The following is a 17,034-nucleotide window of genomic DNA, read 5'->3' on the forward strand; positions in this document are numbered from 1 at the left end:
CCATCGTGTCTCTTGTTTGCGGCCTGTGTTTTTAAACTTAAAATTAAAGCACGGATTATTATGTCGTCTGCTCAGAATCACTGCGTCAGAATACTTCACAAAGGATCGTTCTCTCACTGGCGCTAGAGTCCCAAGCGCTGAAAAAACACTACAGTTTAAAACAGTGGCTGTGCCTGCTATATGGGCAAAGAACAACAAATTTGTTACTTACATGCCATTGAATAGGCTATCATTAGTCACTTGTCCTTAAAGGCCTATGCGAGAAAATGGGGAGGGGGTGATTAAGACTCTTCAAGGCCTTGTTTTCCTTGCTGATTGGTATTCCCTTGTCATGGCTGTAGTAGCCCTGCAGATATGGCATGTAAGCCATTAGGTCACAGAATACACATGTAACTTTTTAGGAAGTCATGCTTTATCCAACTATGAACTGTACCACGTGTTCCATGTCTGTATCTCAGAGTTAAAATATGATGACAAAAAGCACATTTACCTATTTGTTTTACTTTTGAAAATGCATATTAATTCAGATTACACGCGTCAGCATTTTTCTAAGTCACCAGATCCAATATTTTATTATTTATTTATTTAACATTTGTTGACCGGGAATGTCCGACTAGGTTCCACAGAGCCTGTTTTATCTGAAAGTTTCCCAGATTTGCAGTCCTTATACCCTGTGGCTATTTTAGCTTTCTTCCTCATTTTGGCAGAAGGTGGTTGAGCGCTGTAAGGGCACTGACTAGTATGGCTTCATTTAATGTAGTTCATGAATTAAATTTAAAGGGTAGAAGTGAGCAGCAAAGAAGACAGATAAACGTGTAGCAAGTGTTTGACAATTGTTACATTACTATCAATCCATTTAAAAGCTTTTGGCAGTCTTAGCATATATGCTAGTACAGCATCTTTAATTCAACATTAAGGGCACAGTATGTGTGCGCGCGCGCGCGCTCGTGTGTTTTACTTGGGGGGAGGGGGCACTGAAGTAGGAAAAGCCTTATAATTAAAAACAACGATTGAAAGCATAGCGCTCAACCAGTGGGAGACAAATCTGTCAAAAGAATCAGCGACAAATCCAGAAATAATCAGGGACAATCAGAGACACTATTAACTTGAGATGACAGATTAAGAGAAAATTAATTAATATACATTTTCTAAAATAAAAAAAGTCTATAATTCTAATTATTGTCATTATTTATTAAACGTAATTCATCACCTTTTCTCCAACCGTCACCAGTTGTAGGATGGATTAAGAGAAAAAGAGTTTAAATTTGAGTCAAAATTGGGGACAGATGAGAGATATCCAGCAATTTCTGGAACACCCCTCCCACATGTAAAAGGGCCACGGTTTTCAGGTAGCAGTCAGAAATAGACTAGATCATTGTTGGAAACTTTGGAGAAACAGACATACACACACTAAACTTTCTTTGTATGTCCACTTATAACCCTTTCAATTGAGGTAATATGAAGAGGGATCTTGTTTTCATTTAAAACTACCGACCATAATTTGATATTTACTTAACTTTATTCAGCGCAATGTAAAATTCTGCAAACTAAAAAGATGAATAATTTGTTATTTCTTCAGCTGTATCAACTAGTCTGACATATCAGAGAATCTTTATGGAAACATGAGAAAAGAAAAAGTCAAAAGAGATAGACCAGATACAATTGTTATATTCCTCCGTGGGCTTAAAGTCAAATACACACACACACACACACACACACACACACACACACGTTCCTCAGCATGGGCACTGTTATAATCTCAGAAGTGAAAGCATAATATTCTAAATACAAAACAACTATTTTAACAGAAGCTCTTAATGACCCAGCGCCATTGACAACAAAACGTCGGGCTGATGGTATAGGGTTCGAGTCCCAAATAAGAGTTAATATTATTCTTTCACTGCTATGATTCGTGGACTGATCTCATCAGCTTGAAATATTTTAACCTCTTCTCGTCCCCTTTAGGGGGTAAAGTCATTTTGTAATCAACTGTACAAAGACAAACATGGGTTTGACTGTAAGTTTTCAATGATAACTGGAGTGCAGAATGCTGAAATAAATTGATAATCGGTAAGTTTTTTGCACAACACAAGCGCAGATGAACCGCTAGCGCAGATAAACTGCATATCCAGCACGAAATGCATGTTTTATTACCCACTTCTCAATCTCACTCTTATTAGAACCGTGTGGTTACACCGTTTTTCAGAGTGTTGATAGCTGTCCTTAGGCTTAGGGCGTCACTTTAGCAGGGGCACTTTTCCAGTATGTATTTATGTATTTTGTATTTTTGTAGTAAATAAATTGTCTCTTTCAAATATGTTGAATGGATTCAGGAAAAACTAAAGAGTAAGACAAAATGTGAGAAAATGGAAGTAAAAGTAATCTGAGTGGTGTTATTTAGACCAGGATGGTGGCACTGGGTGGTGCGGGGATTGGGGGTGCTAGTTGACAAAAGGTCAGCCACTTCCTAAAACATTTAAAACACTGGTCTCTCGCTTAAATTTATCGAAGTCTTTTAAATTTATAACACTATAATGGGAATGAACCTCATTCCTAAATGAAGGTATGATTAAGGTTCACTAAATTAGTATTGTTTCAATATTGCGATGTGCTCAGAATTAGCTCCGTCGGCAATTCGTGGGAGTTACATGAACTGGTAGGGTATTATTTTATTAGATAGATCTATTGCTTCTATTGCTATTGGAACTGCCAAGGCGTCTTTCTTCCATATTGTTATCACGCCTGTCTGCAAATCCTGAATATCTGCGTCTGTTTCTATATGTAGGACGCTGCAATAATCACTAGGTGCAGCAATTTCAATGATCATTGCTTTCGTCGTTTTTATTATATCATTATTATTTTCATAGACTACTATGTCTGGTTTTCTTGCAACTAATTTTGAACTGATGACAAGAGATGATTCCACATGAATCGTGATGTACACTTCATTATTCTATATAATGCTTTGTGGTTCATGTTTCCAAAGCTTCTCGGTTACTTATATACTGCAGTGTTTGCACAATCCCCAGTGCAACAGTCATGCCACATGACTGTAGGTTTCAGTGTTCAGGACCTCTGTCATGAGCATAGCTCTCAACCTTCCATCTCCAAAATGAGGAACACTCGCCTTCATAATGTGGAACAAATGGGCAAAATGTGGAACACATACTAACGGCTTACTAACAACTTCAACTAGGAAGGTCATAGGATGGTTAAAATATGCCGGTTTTACTTATAAAGAAGGCCCTTTAATGAATTAATATGATTAATTTCTATTTATCATGGATTAATTCCTAACACTGAATGTGACAGACTCTTTCAATGTGGAACTCTTTGGAACTTCGAGGAACGTGAACATTTTAAGACCCCAAATGAGATACGTCCCTCGTAATGAGGTACACTTGAGAGGTATGGGAGTGTATCACACCCACCAGGAAGATGTGTGACTGTTTCCAATTCTTTTGTACAAAGCCTACATTTGTCTTTTTCTCCCACATGTTGAATGAGCTTTGCAAATGGGTAGCCCACTATCTTCGGCTGCCATTAGTAACCTTTCATCTTTTAAGTTCAACTCACCTCGCCTTAACCATTCCTGCCTCAAACCCTGACCAACATGAGTTTGTTCCAGGAGGTTCCTTCTTTTTTTTTTGGCACATTCAGTTCCTGTCTGATTTTATCTTCTTCTAGTTTGATTTCCATTCCCCTTGACACCTAAATATTCTGCTATACTAGGCATGGTCATCTTAGACTTCCCTCTCCTCCGGTATTAAAACTTTCACTATTTTTTTATCTGATGAGGTCAGCAGATAAGTATGCAGTCCAGTGGAGGCCCATGCCTCCTTTAGAGAAAAGAATACACGATATTGCTCTACACTCTGCTTTTTATATATCATTTGATAAGCATGAAGCATATTTCATGTTTTCCTGTCCAACTGCTCCAATACAAACTGGTTTATAGCTTACACTTTATTCCTAGATGTCAGTGGTGATTTCAATATTAATTTTAGTCTTCTGAAGTGTTTCTTACTAAGTTTTATTCACATTTGCCCGTGTTTTATTGCCAATCCTTCATCAATTCCCAATTATTTAAACAGGCACCCCTGCTTAACTTTTCAATTTTTTAAACACTCACTCCTGCTTAAGTTCCTTTATAACACATTCATGTCCTAGATTAATATTTTCTTCATACTGCAACTTTCCTGCTTTAAGCGTTGCTTTTGTACATTTATCAAGTCCAAATTACATTCTTATATCATCTGAGAAGGTTTTATCCCCTTGCAGTTATGCTTTCTGTGAGACAAATTATAACCATGACCTAATTAGTTAAGTAAACAGCGGAATGGGTTAAGGGTAAGGAAAGACAACAGTGAGAAAGAGTCAGTCTGGAATACCCCCTTCTGAACTTTTATCCCTGGGATAATCATTTGTCCTTTGCCACTGCTTAACTGCAAAGTGGTTTGCTCCAGTTTCATGGCCACTGTAATGTAATTGATCAATATAAGGTTCACAGGTAAACACTAGGCTACCAGTCTGCAGACTATTACAAGCCTAGATAATAACCAACAGTTAAAATCAGACCCTGTACCTTGTGTCTGTGAGGTTAAGACTTCAACTGTTATGCCAACTCATTTATCCATGAATGTAGATCTGGTTTCTCAGTATGTAAGTTATGTTGTTGGGAATTGTTTTACATTTTCTCTTGCTGCCAGTTACAAATCGTACAATGCTTTCAAAAATGATAGACTTGCGTTCTCTGAATTCATTTTTTCAGCGTTGCACCCTTCACCCAAGCAAACTGCTGCCAAATGCTGTAGCGAAATGGAGATGAGATATCTACTGGTGTGCTTATTCAAAAATTGAACATGAATATCCTCAGGCTCCCACGCTTAATTCTGATAAACTGCACCGATACATGTGCATGTCTAATAGTAGGGACACGTATCTACTGCTATGAATGGTGCACCTTTTAGGCACTCCCCTGCAGTTCTGCATAGAAACCTACACTTGCGACCACCATAGAAATTGATGTCACAAAAAAATAAAAAGGCAGAATAAAAAAAGGGCTAGCAGCGTACCTGGATCATTTCGGGTGACAACACATAGGTTGGCTGGAGACAGGTTGTCCGGTTACTGAACCAGAACAGTACCACTCACTGCTAGGTGAGCCTGTGGTGATAAAATGAAAGAGGTCTTACAAGAGGGATAGATGGGTAGGCAGATGAATACCTCACATATTAGCTTAGTGGGCTAAGGCAGGAAATACACTCTACTGGGCGATCATTTACTTATACTGATTAAACTTGTTAAACAGATATACACACTAGCACAAGGGTCTCTACTCCGTAGCTAAGCCGTTTGCAGGTCATAATCCATACACTACTCAGTTTTTAAACATTCACATCACCTGAGGATACCAACCCACACAAACGTTTCCAGTTTTGCTTCTTATTTTGACTATATCCCTCATAAAATGTTTGATTTTCTGGGAATAGTCAATAATGGCAGACACAAGAGTTAATATTTCCTTTGTTTGTATCTTTCGCCTTTTCCCGGTTAGGGGTCGCCACAGCGGAACTCTGGTCCGCTAAAATGATTGGCAGTAGAGTTTTACGTGCTGGCTTGCCGGGCCTAACGCTCAACCTTCAACGAAAGAACGCCCGTTCACGCATATCGCCACACAGAAGACGCTCTAACTGAGAATCGAACGGGTAACGTCTAACTGTGAGGCGACAACGCTACCGCAGCACCACCACCGCAGTAAGTTTAATATTTCCTGTGGTTCATAAAATAATTTTATGTAAATACAGTGTCCAGTTTTAGGAATTTAGTACTACCCATGAGTGTTTTTGTCTTTGTCCCCGATTCTTGAGCAAAGAAGTTGAGCTACGTACCCCCCCCCCCCAAAAAAAAAGAGGGATATTGTCAGTATCGACTTGACCCACTTACAACAAAAACAACGCTCATGAATAGCCAGAAATAAAAAATGCACAAAGTCGATGCTTAGTGAGCAATAAAGCAATTACTGAATTACTTCAGCGATTTGAAATGGGATGGCCAGGCTTTGATTGGTCAAATTGTAAAGAAGGAAAGTTGTTGACTCATATTATATCCCTACCTTCTTCCCTGCATTATGGCCATTACCAGAATGGTAATCAAATGTCTGTATCCCTACAGAAGTCTGTCTTCATGCTTGAATGTTTTCAATACTTTTCTTCAAAGCAGCAGCCGCAAGGAACTGCACAGTTTATAAAACTACTGCCTTTGCTGCAGGGATTATGTTAAAAACATTTTCCGTGGCACAGACAATGAACTTAGGGCAACAATAGCTTTTAAGGTGAGGGAAATGGAAAAGTCTTTGTAAGCAACTTTGGCCAAAGGGCAAACAGGGCTCCCTATTAAAAAAATGGACATATCTTTGTCGTCCTGCAAAGAGGGAAAAATGGATTTGTATGCATGTTTCACACCGAGTAACAAACTATTCAGTTTATAAAGGCAAAACAACTGCGCTTAGACTGACGTTTTCTTTTAATTTAGATACTTCGTACAAGTAATTACAAACGATTAGTGCCTGCCGCGTCGCTTGTGCCAGTTAGGTATGAAATGCAGCCATCAGCAGCTGTATACGTGCAGGACAGTATATTTACTCAGGATAACCAATGAATGCGCTTGCAAATGTGTAGGCGCGCGCAATTTGTAAGCTACACTTTTGCAAAGGCTGGATCCCTTGAATAATACTTTTAGGAGGATAACTGCCAAGTCGATACCCTTACCTAGACACCTTCACACACACACACACGTACACACCAATCTATCTATGTATCTATCTATAGATAGATATCGTTATACTTTCACACAGCCAAACACCATGCAATCGGTATTCTGGTTCATCTGTGCAAGCATTGCAAACACTATTCTAGCAACATCTACAATTGATTTGTTTGAAGTAACGTGACAAAAAGTTTACAACTTTATACAGAACAAAATACTTATATTTTATATATATATTATATATACATATACAGACACACACACACACACCAGTGTATTTTGCCTTAAACAACTCCAGTGTATATATCTCCTGCTGTAATATTGTTAATGTGTCCTCTACAGCCTTACGAACGTAACATTGTACACACACACGTTCTACTGTTCAGTTACTTTCCTTTTTCACTGCTGTTACACGTTATCAATCAATGTCTGTACTGTCATTCATACTGTTTGGTTTTATTGCCTCTAGTTTGTGTTGTGGCTGAAAGGGGTCCTCGGTCTAGTTTACTCCCTGGTTATCAAATACCAATACATCTATTTATCTATACATACATGCATAATAGGCTATGTTGTTTGCACAATCTCCAAAACACTAGTTTGGCACCTTGTACGTGAATACATAGCCAGTATCACTGTACAGGGCAAACAGCACTATTTGTGACATAACTAAATGATTATGTAAATACCCGAGTTATCCCAGTTCAGCCTAGTGTGTAGATCTAACTGTATTACTAAGCTGTCATTGCTAGAGCTAGGAAGAACATGAATGAATAAATGACACAATAAGTTCCATTTTCTATGGGTCAGAATGACAGGACGCCCTTTGTTTGCATGGGGACTTTTGGCAAGACCTGGTTCCCTGGCAGCTTCCCAGGCACAAACCAGGCTCCTTTTCTCATTCGATCACACACTGAAAAGCCACACACCCACACAGAGTGGGGGCTACTTTGAAACCTCGTTAAGGCTGCATATTAATTAATTCCCAAACTATAAAGGAACCATTCATTTACCTTTTGCAATAAATGTGTTTCCCATAAAGAAATCCACAATAAAAAGCACAATTAATTGGAAATTCCTTCTATGGCTTGAACTACCTACTTGCAGATGAACGGAATAACAGTTGCAGCTGTTTACCGAACAACAACACTGCGCCTATCAGAAGCCCAAGGCCAGGGAGATTTCAGCCGCCCTTAAAGCGGGTTGCATATCTGCCTTTAGTGTTCAAGTGAAGCTTACTGGGAAAGCCTTTCTTTTGGGAAAGAAAGCTATGGTGTGCTGGGTCTCCTAGGTCATTATCTTCCTTGTCTTAAGGGTGGTTAAAAGAATTGAAGTTATAAATGAAATAAGCTTAAACAGCAGAAGCCACATTGCTGCTTCCGCTATGATAAGTAATCGCCATGGCATTGTTCACTTTCTTTTTCTACGTGAATTACTAAAATACTTGTTATTGGCAAAAAATATATATTCTCGCAATTAAAAAGCTTAACACTAATGAGTCTCTCTCACAGTCTCTCTCCCGCTGTCTCTCTCTCTCTCTCTCACACACACACACACACACACACACACACACACACACACACACACAATTTTATCTTGGGAACAATCCAATGGAAAATTACTGTTGAGAACAAAATTACGTTATTCGATATGATGTTACTGGTACAAGTCCCCACATGTACTGCAATTTGACTGAGGGAAAATGCATACATTATCCTCCCACGATTTATGTGAGATGGCTACTGGTTTATCTGTTTAAGTCCAGGAACACCTTTTGGGACTACATAAGAACAATGTTTGTTTACTCATTCATTCAGCAATTCATTTTTTAACAGTAAATTACCAAGACTTAAGCTATGTGTTGGAGAACATGAAATTACCATGGGACGGGGGTCTACCTATATAAACAACCTTTTTCTTACTTGTTAATTAGCCATTAAGACCAGTTATTGGAAAGTCTGTCCAGTTCTGGCATATTTTATTAACTTGCATACTTGCATAAAGCATAGAGTTTGAGTTTGCATACCAAGGTTATTGTTTGTAAAGCATTTCTTTCACTTAGTAAACAAGTGAAATATTTGCTGCACTACATAAAGCACACAAGAACTTTATCTCTGCCATCTCTTCTTTGAGAGTGTGCATTGTGTGTGTTTTATCTGTATATATGTCCATGACTGGAAATAATAGAAAATACACCCAACAACAAAAAGGATAATATACACAATTTCAGTTCACTATATGGAAATTATTTTTTATTGCCATACATCAGTGTGCCTTGAGTAAAGAGAGCTATCCTACAGCAGTATTTACTCCGGAATGAACAGGGTCTGTTTGGAAGTCTCTGCAGTAAAGAGAGACGCCAGTATAGTTCTCAAGACACGGCCACACACAGGACGTTCAAAAACTTGCAGGTGTTAAAATCCAACCCAAGTGAGCAGAAGTAAACAAATAAATCAGCTTCTTAAAATGCCAACGCCACTTGGAGAGCTCGGGGCCTTTATAACGCGCGCGCGCGTGTGTTTTGGAGATAGTGACACCCCATATTTTTTTTAAGCTGGAGAGTCAGAATGCACTTCTAAGACATTCAGAGGGCTCGGTGGTATGGTTACATGATTCGACAGACGCTTACTGTTGTTGTAAGCGCTTCTGAAAAGAATTGGAGATCATGAATTATCTTAGTACATATTCACCGTGTACATAATGGCATATTAGTAGGAAACTCATAAGATAAGCTGCAATTTAGAACTTCTCCCCAATCATGAAAACAGTAGGCATGATTTTATACTGATCAAAATTTGCCAATAATTCTAAAGTTTTGAAAATGGATTCCTTTGTTTATTTCTGTTAAAACATACTGCAGCAGGTATGATTCTTATCATTCAAATAAGATACCTAGATACTAGCACAATGTAAACCAACTTTACATATCCCCCATCATAATGCAATCTCTTTACAAACACTAATTTGCATATCAGTCCTTATCTGCTTCTCTGTGCTGTACCAACTATAAAACTGTACAAGTTCATATCTTTACAAAATATAAATAGATGATAGCAAGACCAGATTCATGTTACGCAAATGGCTCCCAACCAAGAACTCTACAGCAGAAAGAATGACTCTGCAAGCACACGCAAGTACACACGACATCAAATTAGCTCATAAGCATGACTGCATCTGTAATATGCGATTTGGAACTGATGACCAGAACATGTAACTCCAGTTTTTAAAATATATCGTTTCAAGTCCGTTGAAAGTTATAGCAGAGGATCAGAAATCGGACAACTCTCTTATTTTGCTCAACAGAAAGTTTTCGTGTACTAGACCCTAATTATCTAGCAATGGAGAATCCTTGTATAAGTTTAATTTGCTTAACTAAAAAGCCGTGCACCAAATAAACCCGACTTTATGAAGAAACTCGGCACTTGAAAGAGGATCAAAGCCAACTCTTGAGACAAAAACTGCAGAGCTGTGCGAATTCATGGCATTTGTGTGGTGTGCTGCATACATCCTGTAAATGTTTGACCACCCAAGCCTTAGTTTGCATATACTTCTTAAAATACCCGAACGAACAAAACATTGTCTGATATAATAGGGTGCATGGCTTGTCTTGAAACAGTTCATATGGTCTTTGGCCAAGTATACACCTGTGAACTTACGAATAAGTAACATGAGTGAAGACATGTAAGCTGTGTGTTGGGGCGGAGAGGGCATCACGTTAAATGTACCTCTTCACAGATGCAGGCGGTACATTTTAACAAAACATAATATGAGGAAGTTTCAAAACTTTTTAATCATTAACAGCTGTTATAAGTTTAAAAATAGGGCAGTGGATTCTTGAAAGCTACTAAGTGGGGCAGAATTTCGCAAAGAAAGACAGTAAATTAACATTATTCCTTGGGCACCTCCCTGCTCCCTCTCATATTTTAATGCATTTATAAACAGCAACTGTTCTGCTAAAAGAATGCACCCAGAACAGCCTTGCATGGATCCACAGACTAAACCAATAATCTCCAAGTCATTTCTTTACTCTGCTGTAACAGTAGGACAGGAGCACTGTAACATTCAGTGCACCACTTAAACTCAGAACTTACAGGCATTAGCAGAACATGTATATAATAACTGCGACACAACTATAAAGAGTGGCTTGTGAAATATGTGGAAGATGGGGAAAATCAGAAAGTGTTAACACAACGTGATAGAAGTAACAGGAAAAGCACTTCTGTGCTGACCCTCAAGTTTTTTTTGTAGTACAGGTTACTGAGGTGCAGACGTGGAAAAAATGTTAAATGGAAGAAGAATGAAACAGAACATGAATGACTGAGATTTATTCTATAAAGCTGCTTCAAGTCATGTGAAATCAGTAAAATAAAATAATCTATTCTCAATAATCTAATGCAGAGAGTTTTGGTGGCTGTTGTAAAAAAAATACGAGGTAATAGTTCACGTTTTAATAATGCACACGCAAAGTAATATCTGAAGTAATACTGGTAGCGTCTGCGGAAAGATGATGATGATGATGTGCACAGTATGAAACCCAGGTAGAAAAGAAGAAAAATGCAAAGTCCGTGTGAGGGGATTTTGGTTATTTCTCCAGCAACAACACGTGAGCACGGTCGCTACAGTAGCAGGTAAACATCATATGCAAGTATGCTGCAGAACTGTATTTAAAAAATCAGCAAAATGTCATAAAACTTACAAATGAATGTCTAAGATAAATGGAAGTTCAGGAATAATTAAACGGAATCTCCATACACTACTTGGGAATAAATTGAAAGGCAAAGCAACATGAATGATAAACAGTGACATATATGGTGAAAAAGTTAATCTGGCTGCAAGGGGTGGTTGCACTAAGTAAATAACCTTCATAACTTCTTGTCACAGAGAAGGGATTAGTATAGTGTCCACTCACCAGAGGACTGTCCTCGATTAGTTGCATCGTGATCACTGTCTCCTTGCTCACTGTCTCCGTGACCACTGTCTTTAGAGCTGACCAGGTCTGCCTCCTGGAATGCAGAGCTGAAGACACGAAAAACATCACACCATTAGTATTACCCCGTAGTGCCCCTGGTTCATAAAATATTCTGCCATCCCATGGTTATCAGTGGAGCTGCATTTACCAATGGGTTTGCTTCACATTTTCTTAAATGCCACTATGACAGCTTAGCATTTGAAACTGTGTTTCTCATTCATTTTTCCAGGTATATCTATAGCTGCATACAGCTTTACTGGTAATTAGTTTACATAGACTGAACTGAATGTAAGCAACCATCTGTCTTTTCACACTCCTTGAGAACCAAACGCCCACTAAAACGCATTTTGATCTGAGACTATGTATTTCTTCTATGCATTCAAAAATGTGTACATTTACATTTAATAATTAGTAATGGGAGGGGAATAAAAACAGTAGTCATATATACCTGTTCACTCGTCGTGGTCTTTCAACTAGATAACTCAGTTCTGTTCGCTGATGTTTCGTCTAGAAAAGCAAATGCATTTATTGAGTATTCAAATGACTTATTACCGTGGGTATTTAGTATCTAAACAGCCTCTATAATCAGTGTAATGCTTCAGACGTTCAGTTAGTTCACTAAAATGGTTTCTGTAAAGTGACTTTGTTTTTCACTAAGAGGGAGGATGGAGCAGGAGGCTCTAAGAATATGCCCTTGTGAATAGCAATGCACAGATGTGGTGACTTACTTGCCTCAAAGCAAGGCTGTCTGATAGCTGGTCCTCCCCAAACACAACATAATTGTAGTTAATGTTGTACAACGAGCCTGCCATTCCAACATTCCACAGTGCATAAAAGGCAGGATTTGTTAGCAAAGAAACTCCAGTAAATAACATGCTCATGACAAGCAATTTCTGTTCATTAATAATGTTATGCTTATTTTATTCAGTGTGCACGAATATCGTCACATTGACATAAATGTGCATGTCGTAATATAAACATTCATTATAATTTTCTAAAAATATTTAAAGAATTGAGTCTGCCTTGCAACAACATTTGCTAGAGAATACTGGCCATAGCTGGTTGATTCAGTTTCCTTTAGTGTGGGCGGCTGAATGCAGTGCCTCACTAACATCCAGAACATATTCTCCATGTTTTGACTGCTAGTAGTACATTGACAATGAAGGCACCTAAAACTAGCCTGCCCCTAAATTGTCCCAGTAACTTCATGTCTGCATTTGTACTCTTACCAAGTAAATATGAAGAGTAGTTGGTCCTTGATAAATATTTCGATGTGCAAATTACATACAGTGGAAGTTTTAGAAATGCAGTGAGACAAATGTATGATTTCTTGGCGATGTAACTGCGCCTTGACAAGCAATCAACACGCGTGTGTGGTAGCATCAATAACCGGATAACTTAATTAAAACTAACGTGATGAAATAGTATTACATAGCAATCTTAAATATCCCCTTTGGCTATAAATCCCGTTACCCTAGTCCTATATATGGTGTTGTTCAGGATAAAATCACAAGATTTTAAATATATCAGTGATAGTTTAAATAAAGATTACCACGTAATATACAAATCAGCATATGCAATACATCTGAGAATATACCGCAGCGAGCAGTAGTATGTACCTCACTGGACAAAATGCTGCCGTTGGATATGATATCTGGCTGTTGATCTGTGTAACCTGTCACTATGGCTCCGCATGGATTGTGATCTGTTTCTGTGCTTCGGGAAGGACTGCAAGGCTTCAGGAACATCAAGTCCGTTTTGGCAGACTCTGGCGTCAAACAGACCTGATAACAGTAATTCTGATTGTGGTGATGAGAGCCAAAGCTACCAGGTTCCTCAGCTGGCACCTGTGTTGAGTTAGGAACGTTAGTACTTTGCACCAGCATTATGTCCGACTTGCTGAGCTTTTTCTTACGAGCTCTAGCCTGTCTGCTGCAGCATGAACAGCAGCAGAAGCAGCAGTCCCCAGCTAGGCAGCTGTAAATGTTTATCTTTTTTTCCTTTTGGCATCTGATAGCTAACACAATCATTGCTAACAGAAAGACAAACGAGACCGAACCCAAAGCGATGATAAGGATAAGTGTCAAATCCAAAGACGTTTCCTTGGTTCCGGTTGAGCCCTGGGTGCTCCCGTGTCGTTCTACATCGCTGTTAACTATGAAAACCAATATAGTAGCAGAAGACGAAAGAGGGGGCTGCCCGTGGTCTCTCACTTCTACCACAAGTTCATAAGGGTTATGGGTGTCTCTCTTGCTGGGGACTCTCCTGGCTGTCTTTATTTCCCCTGTTCGCCAGTCCATGCGGAATAAATTCATCTCAACACCTTTAAGAGTATAGGAGAGGTGGGCATTCCCCCCTTCGTCTGCATCTACAGCTACAACTCGGGTCACCAAGTAGCCAGGCTCAGCTGACCGGGGCAACAGTTCCCTTGCGGTACCATTCTTGCCCATGGGCGCTATAATTGAAGGGACATTGTCATTTTGGTCAGCAATCAAAATGTTGACTGTGGCACTACTTGAGAGCGGAGGGTTTCCTGCATCCTTTGCCTTTACCATAAAGCTGAAGTTCTTGAGCTGCTCATAGTCGAAAGTGCGCAGCGCATAGAGGTAGCCGTTTTCAGAGTTGATGGATACATAGGTGAAGACGGACATCCCCTGGATGTCGCAGTCCAATATATTGTAAGTAATATCGGCATTCGTGCCTATGTCTGGGTCCAGAGCACTAACGGCAGAGATGTAGGCACCCGGTACGTTGTTTTCCGTGACAGATACGTTGTAGACAGATTGGGTGAAACGTGGGGCATTGTCGTTTTCATCTGACACCTGCACACTAATTGACTTGCTGGTGGAAAGTTGAGGTGAACCATGATCCTTGGCTATTACTGTTATGGTATACGAGTCACTAGTCTCACGGTCCAGGGCACCATCTGTCACAATGGTGTAATAGTTCTTAAATGAAGGTTTGAGTTTAAATGGCACATCGCCCTGGATCTCGCAGTGCAGCTGGCCATTTTCATCAGAGTCTCGGTCAGTAACGCTAAACAAGGCTACCACGGTACCGGGCGCTGCGCTTTCACTCACCGCCTCTTTCACGGTGCTGAAGCTCAGCTCGGGGGCATTGTCATTGCTGTCCAGTAAGCGTACTAACACTTTGCAGTGTGCGGGCACAGCGTTGGGTCCCAGGTCTTTTGCCTGGATGTAGACCTGATAACTAGCGCTCTCTTCATAATCCAGTTCACCACTCACCTCAAGGCGTCCTGTACGTGGTTCAATAGAGAACAGCTCCCGAATCCGTGGAGAAACGTGGCTACTGAACGAGTAAACCACCTCACCATTTGAGCCTTCATCTAGGTCGCTAGCATTGAGCTGCAAAAGCATAGTGCCCACTGGTGAGTTTTCAGGCACACTTACAGTGTAGACGGGTTGCTCGAAAACAGGCACATTGTCGTTTGAATCGAGCACCCTGATGGTGAGAAGAGCAGTGCCAGTGCGCTGCGGCAATCCCCCATCCACTGCGGTCAGTACATAGCGGTGCACCGCTTGCAGCTCCCGATCAAGTGCTTTGTCCAGTACCAGCTCAGCTACTTTGGTACCCTCTGCCTGAGTTTGTATATCTAGGTGCACGAAGGCGTTGGGGCTGAGTTCATACGTGCGCAGAGAATTTGTACCCACGTCTGGATCGAAAGCGCTTTCAAGCGGGAAACGGGTGCCCGGAATGGCGCTTTCTGATATCTCTAGAGTGATATCGCTTTCTGGGAACTCGGGAGGGTTGTCGTTTATATCCATCACCTCAGTTTCCACGCGGAACAGTTCAAGTGGAGTCTCTAGGAAGACTTCGAGGTGCAGCAGGCAGCTAGGGCTCTGTTTGCAAATTTGCTCTCGGTCTATCTTCTTGCTAACAAACAGCACCCCGGTTTCCAAGTTAATGTCCAAGTAAGGGCTCCGAGAGCTCGGCACCGTCTGGAAGCGGCGCTCTGAAAGTTTTGTAATGTCCAAGCCCAGATCCTCCGCGATATTTCCCACAAAAGTGCCATGTTCTTGCTCCTCTGGTACTGTGTAATGTAGCTGACCGAACCCCAAGTCCGTGAGCAAGAGCAGTAGCAAAAGCACCAGCATTTCCGAGGGGCAGGAGGGGGAGGGGCGAATAACGAATCTGCAATTTGCAAAAGTCCAGAACGCTCAGTCTGCACCGGTGTGCTGTATCTTGGATGGTGCCATCACTAATCGATGCACCGAGTATCACAACAGCCTCTTTCCAGATTAGCTTCCGATTTAGAAAAACCTTAATGAGACCAAGAATAACCAAGCCATCATACTTGAATCCAAATGACCCTAATGCAGCTCACAGGTATGCGGCTGGTTATGTTTTAAAATGTTAAGATAATTAAAACTGTTATCCCAAGCTATGTGTGAAAAGAACCTGCTGCTCCAAGTAATGAATGCACAGTCCGTTGCTGGTTCGCCTTCTTGCATCCCTCAAGGCTGCAGCTCGATGGCCGCCGCATATGCCTATCCGCCCGCTGCCAAAGCCTCCGGCAGAGCAGGGAGCTTCACTGTAAGTTCTCATGGAATGACACACTGGTCCCACGCGCTGCACTTGCCACTGTCACTCACAGCTCTACTTCCACTTTAAAGTTATTTGCTCAACTAGCTGTGTTATGGTTTTGCAATATTAGTTAGTAATCCCAGCTCTAGGAACCATTGGAATGATGTGCTGCTAAGGATACAACCAACTCCCTACTTATCGCAAGTACTCGGCAGCAGCCGACTCTTCTGAGCTCCTAAGCTAGATCTCACGTGCTTTTACTCGGCGCCATCTTCTGGCCAGCCAATGACAAGCTTCAGTACCTACTGAGTCAATACAGGATTGGTGGTAAAGCTCGCCAACTAGATCGACGTCACAATCGCGGGAGACCGCCTTTCTGCCCCAACCTACTTTTTGTAACCCTTCTGAGCCTGGACAACCCAGTGAAATAGCATGAAACCTGTGTGTAGAAGCTTTTTAAGTAAAAAATTGTGTGCGTTAATCGCAAACTCAGGATTCTAGGGTCGCAGCCTCTGTACTCTATAGCTCTGTTTTTAGAGTTAACATAGATGCGCCTTTGCATTCCAGCGATGCCAAGGAGAGAAACGCATTTAGAGGCATGCATACGCCAAGCTAGAGAAAGAATGTCTGCACCCCTCTGTACTTTTCACTAATAGTATTTGTGCACCTTTTTTTTCTAAATTGGAGAAGAAACTCAAGAAATTTAATGTGCAGCTAGCGTCCAGTATGTACCACTTGAAAATATTGGTGACGCA

General features: G+C 40.6%; 1 protein-coding gene across 2 annotated transcripts in view; it reads right to left on the bottom strand.

Annotated features, from left to right (window-relative positions):
• PCDH10 (protocadherin 10) overlaps window positions 1–16,519 on the bottom strand; it is a 171,786-nt gene extending 155,267 nt beyond the window's left edge. For both annotated transcript variants that reach the window (XM_044061668.1, XM_044061666.1), the window contains exons 1-3: window positions 13,354–16,519; window positions 12,183–12,241; window positions 11,675–11,781 (exon numbers count right to left, since the gene is read on the bottom strand). In XM_044061668.1, coding sequence (XP_043917603.1) covers window positions 11,675–11,781; window positions 12,183–12,241; window positions 13,354–15,849 — 2,662 coding nt within the window. In that variant the 5' untranslated portion in view covers window positions 15,850–16,519. The remainder of the gene's footprint in view (window positions 1–11,674; window positions 11,782–12,182; window positions 12,242–13,353) is intronic.
• Window positions 16,520–17,034: the final 515 nt, after the last annotated feature.

Source organism: Protopterus annectens, chromosome 2.part0, assembly GCF_019279795.1.
Source record: "Protopterus annectens isolate FY-2018-M chromosome 2.part0, PAN1.0, whole genome shotgun sequence".
In the NCBI taxonomy this organism is placed as follows: domain Eukaryota; kingdom Metazoa; phylum Chordata; order Ceratodontiformes; family Protopteridae; genus Protopterus; species Protopterus annectens.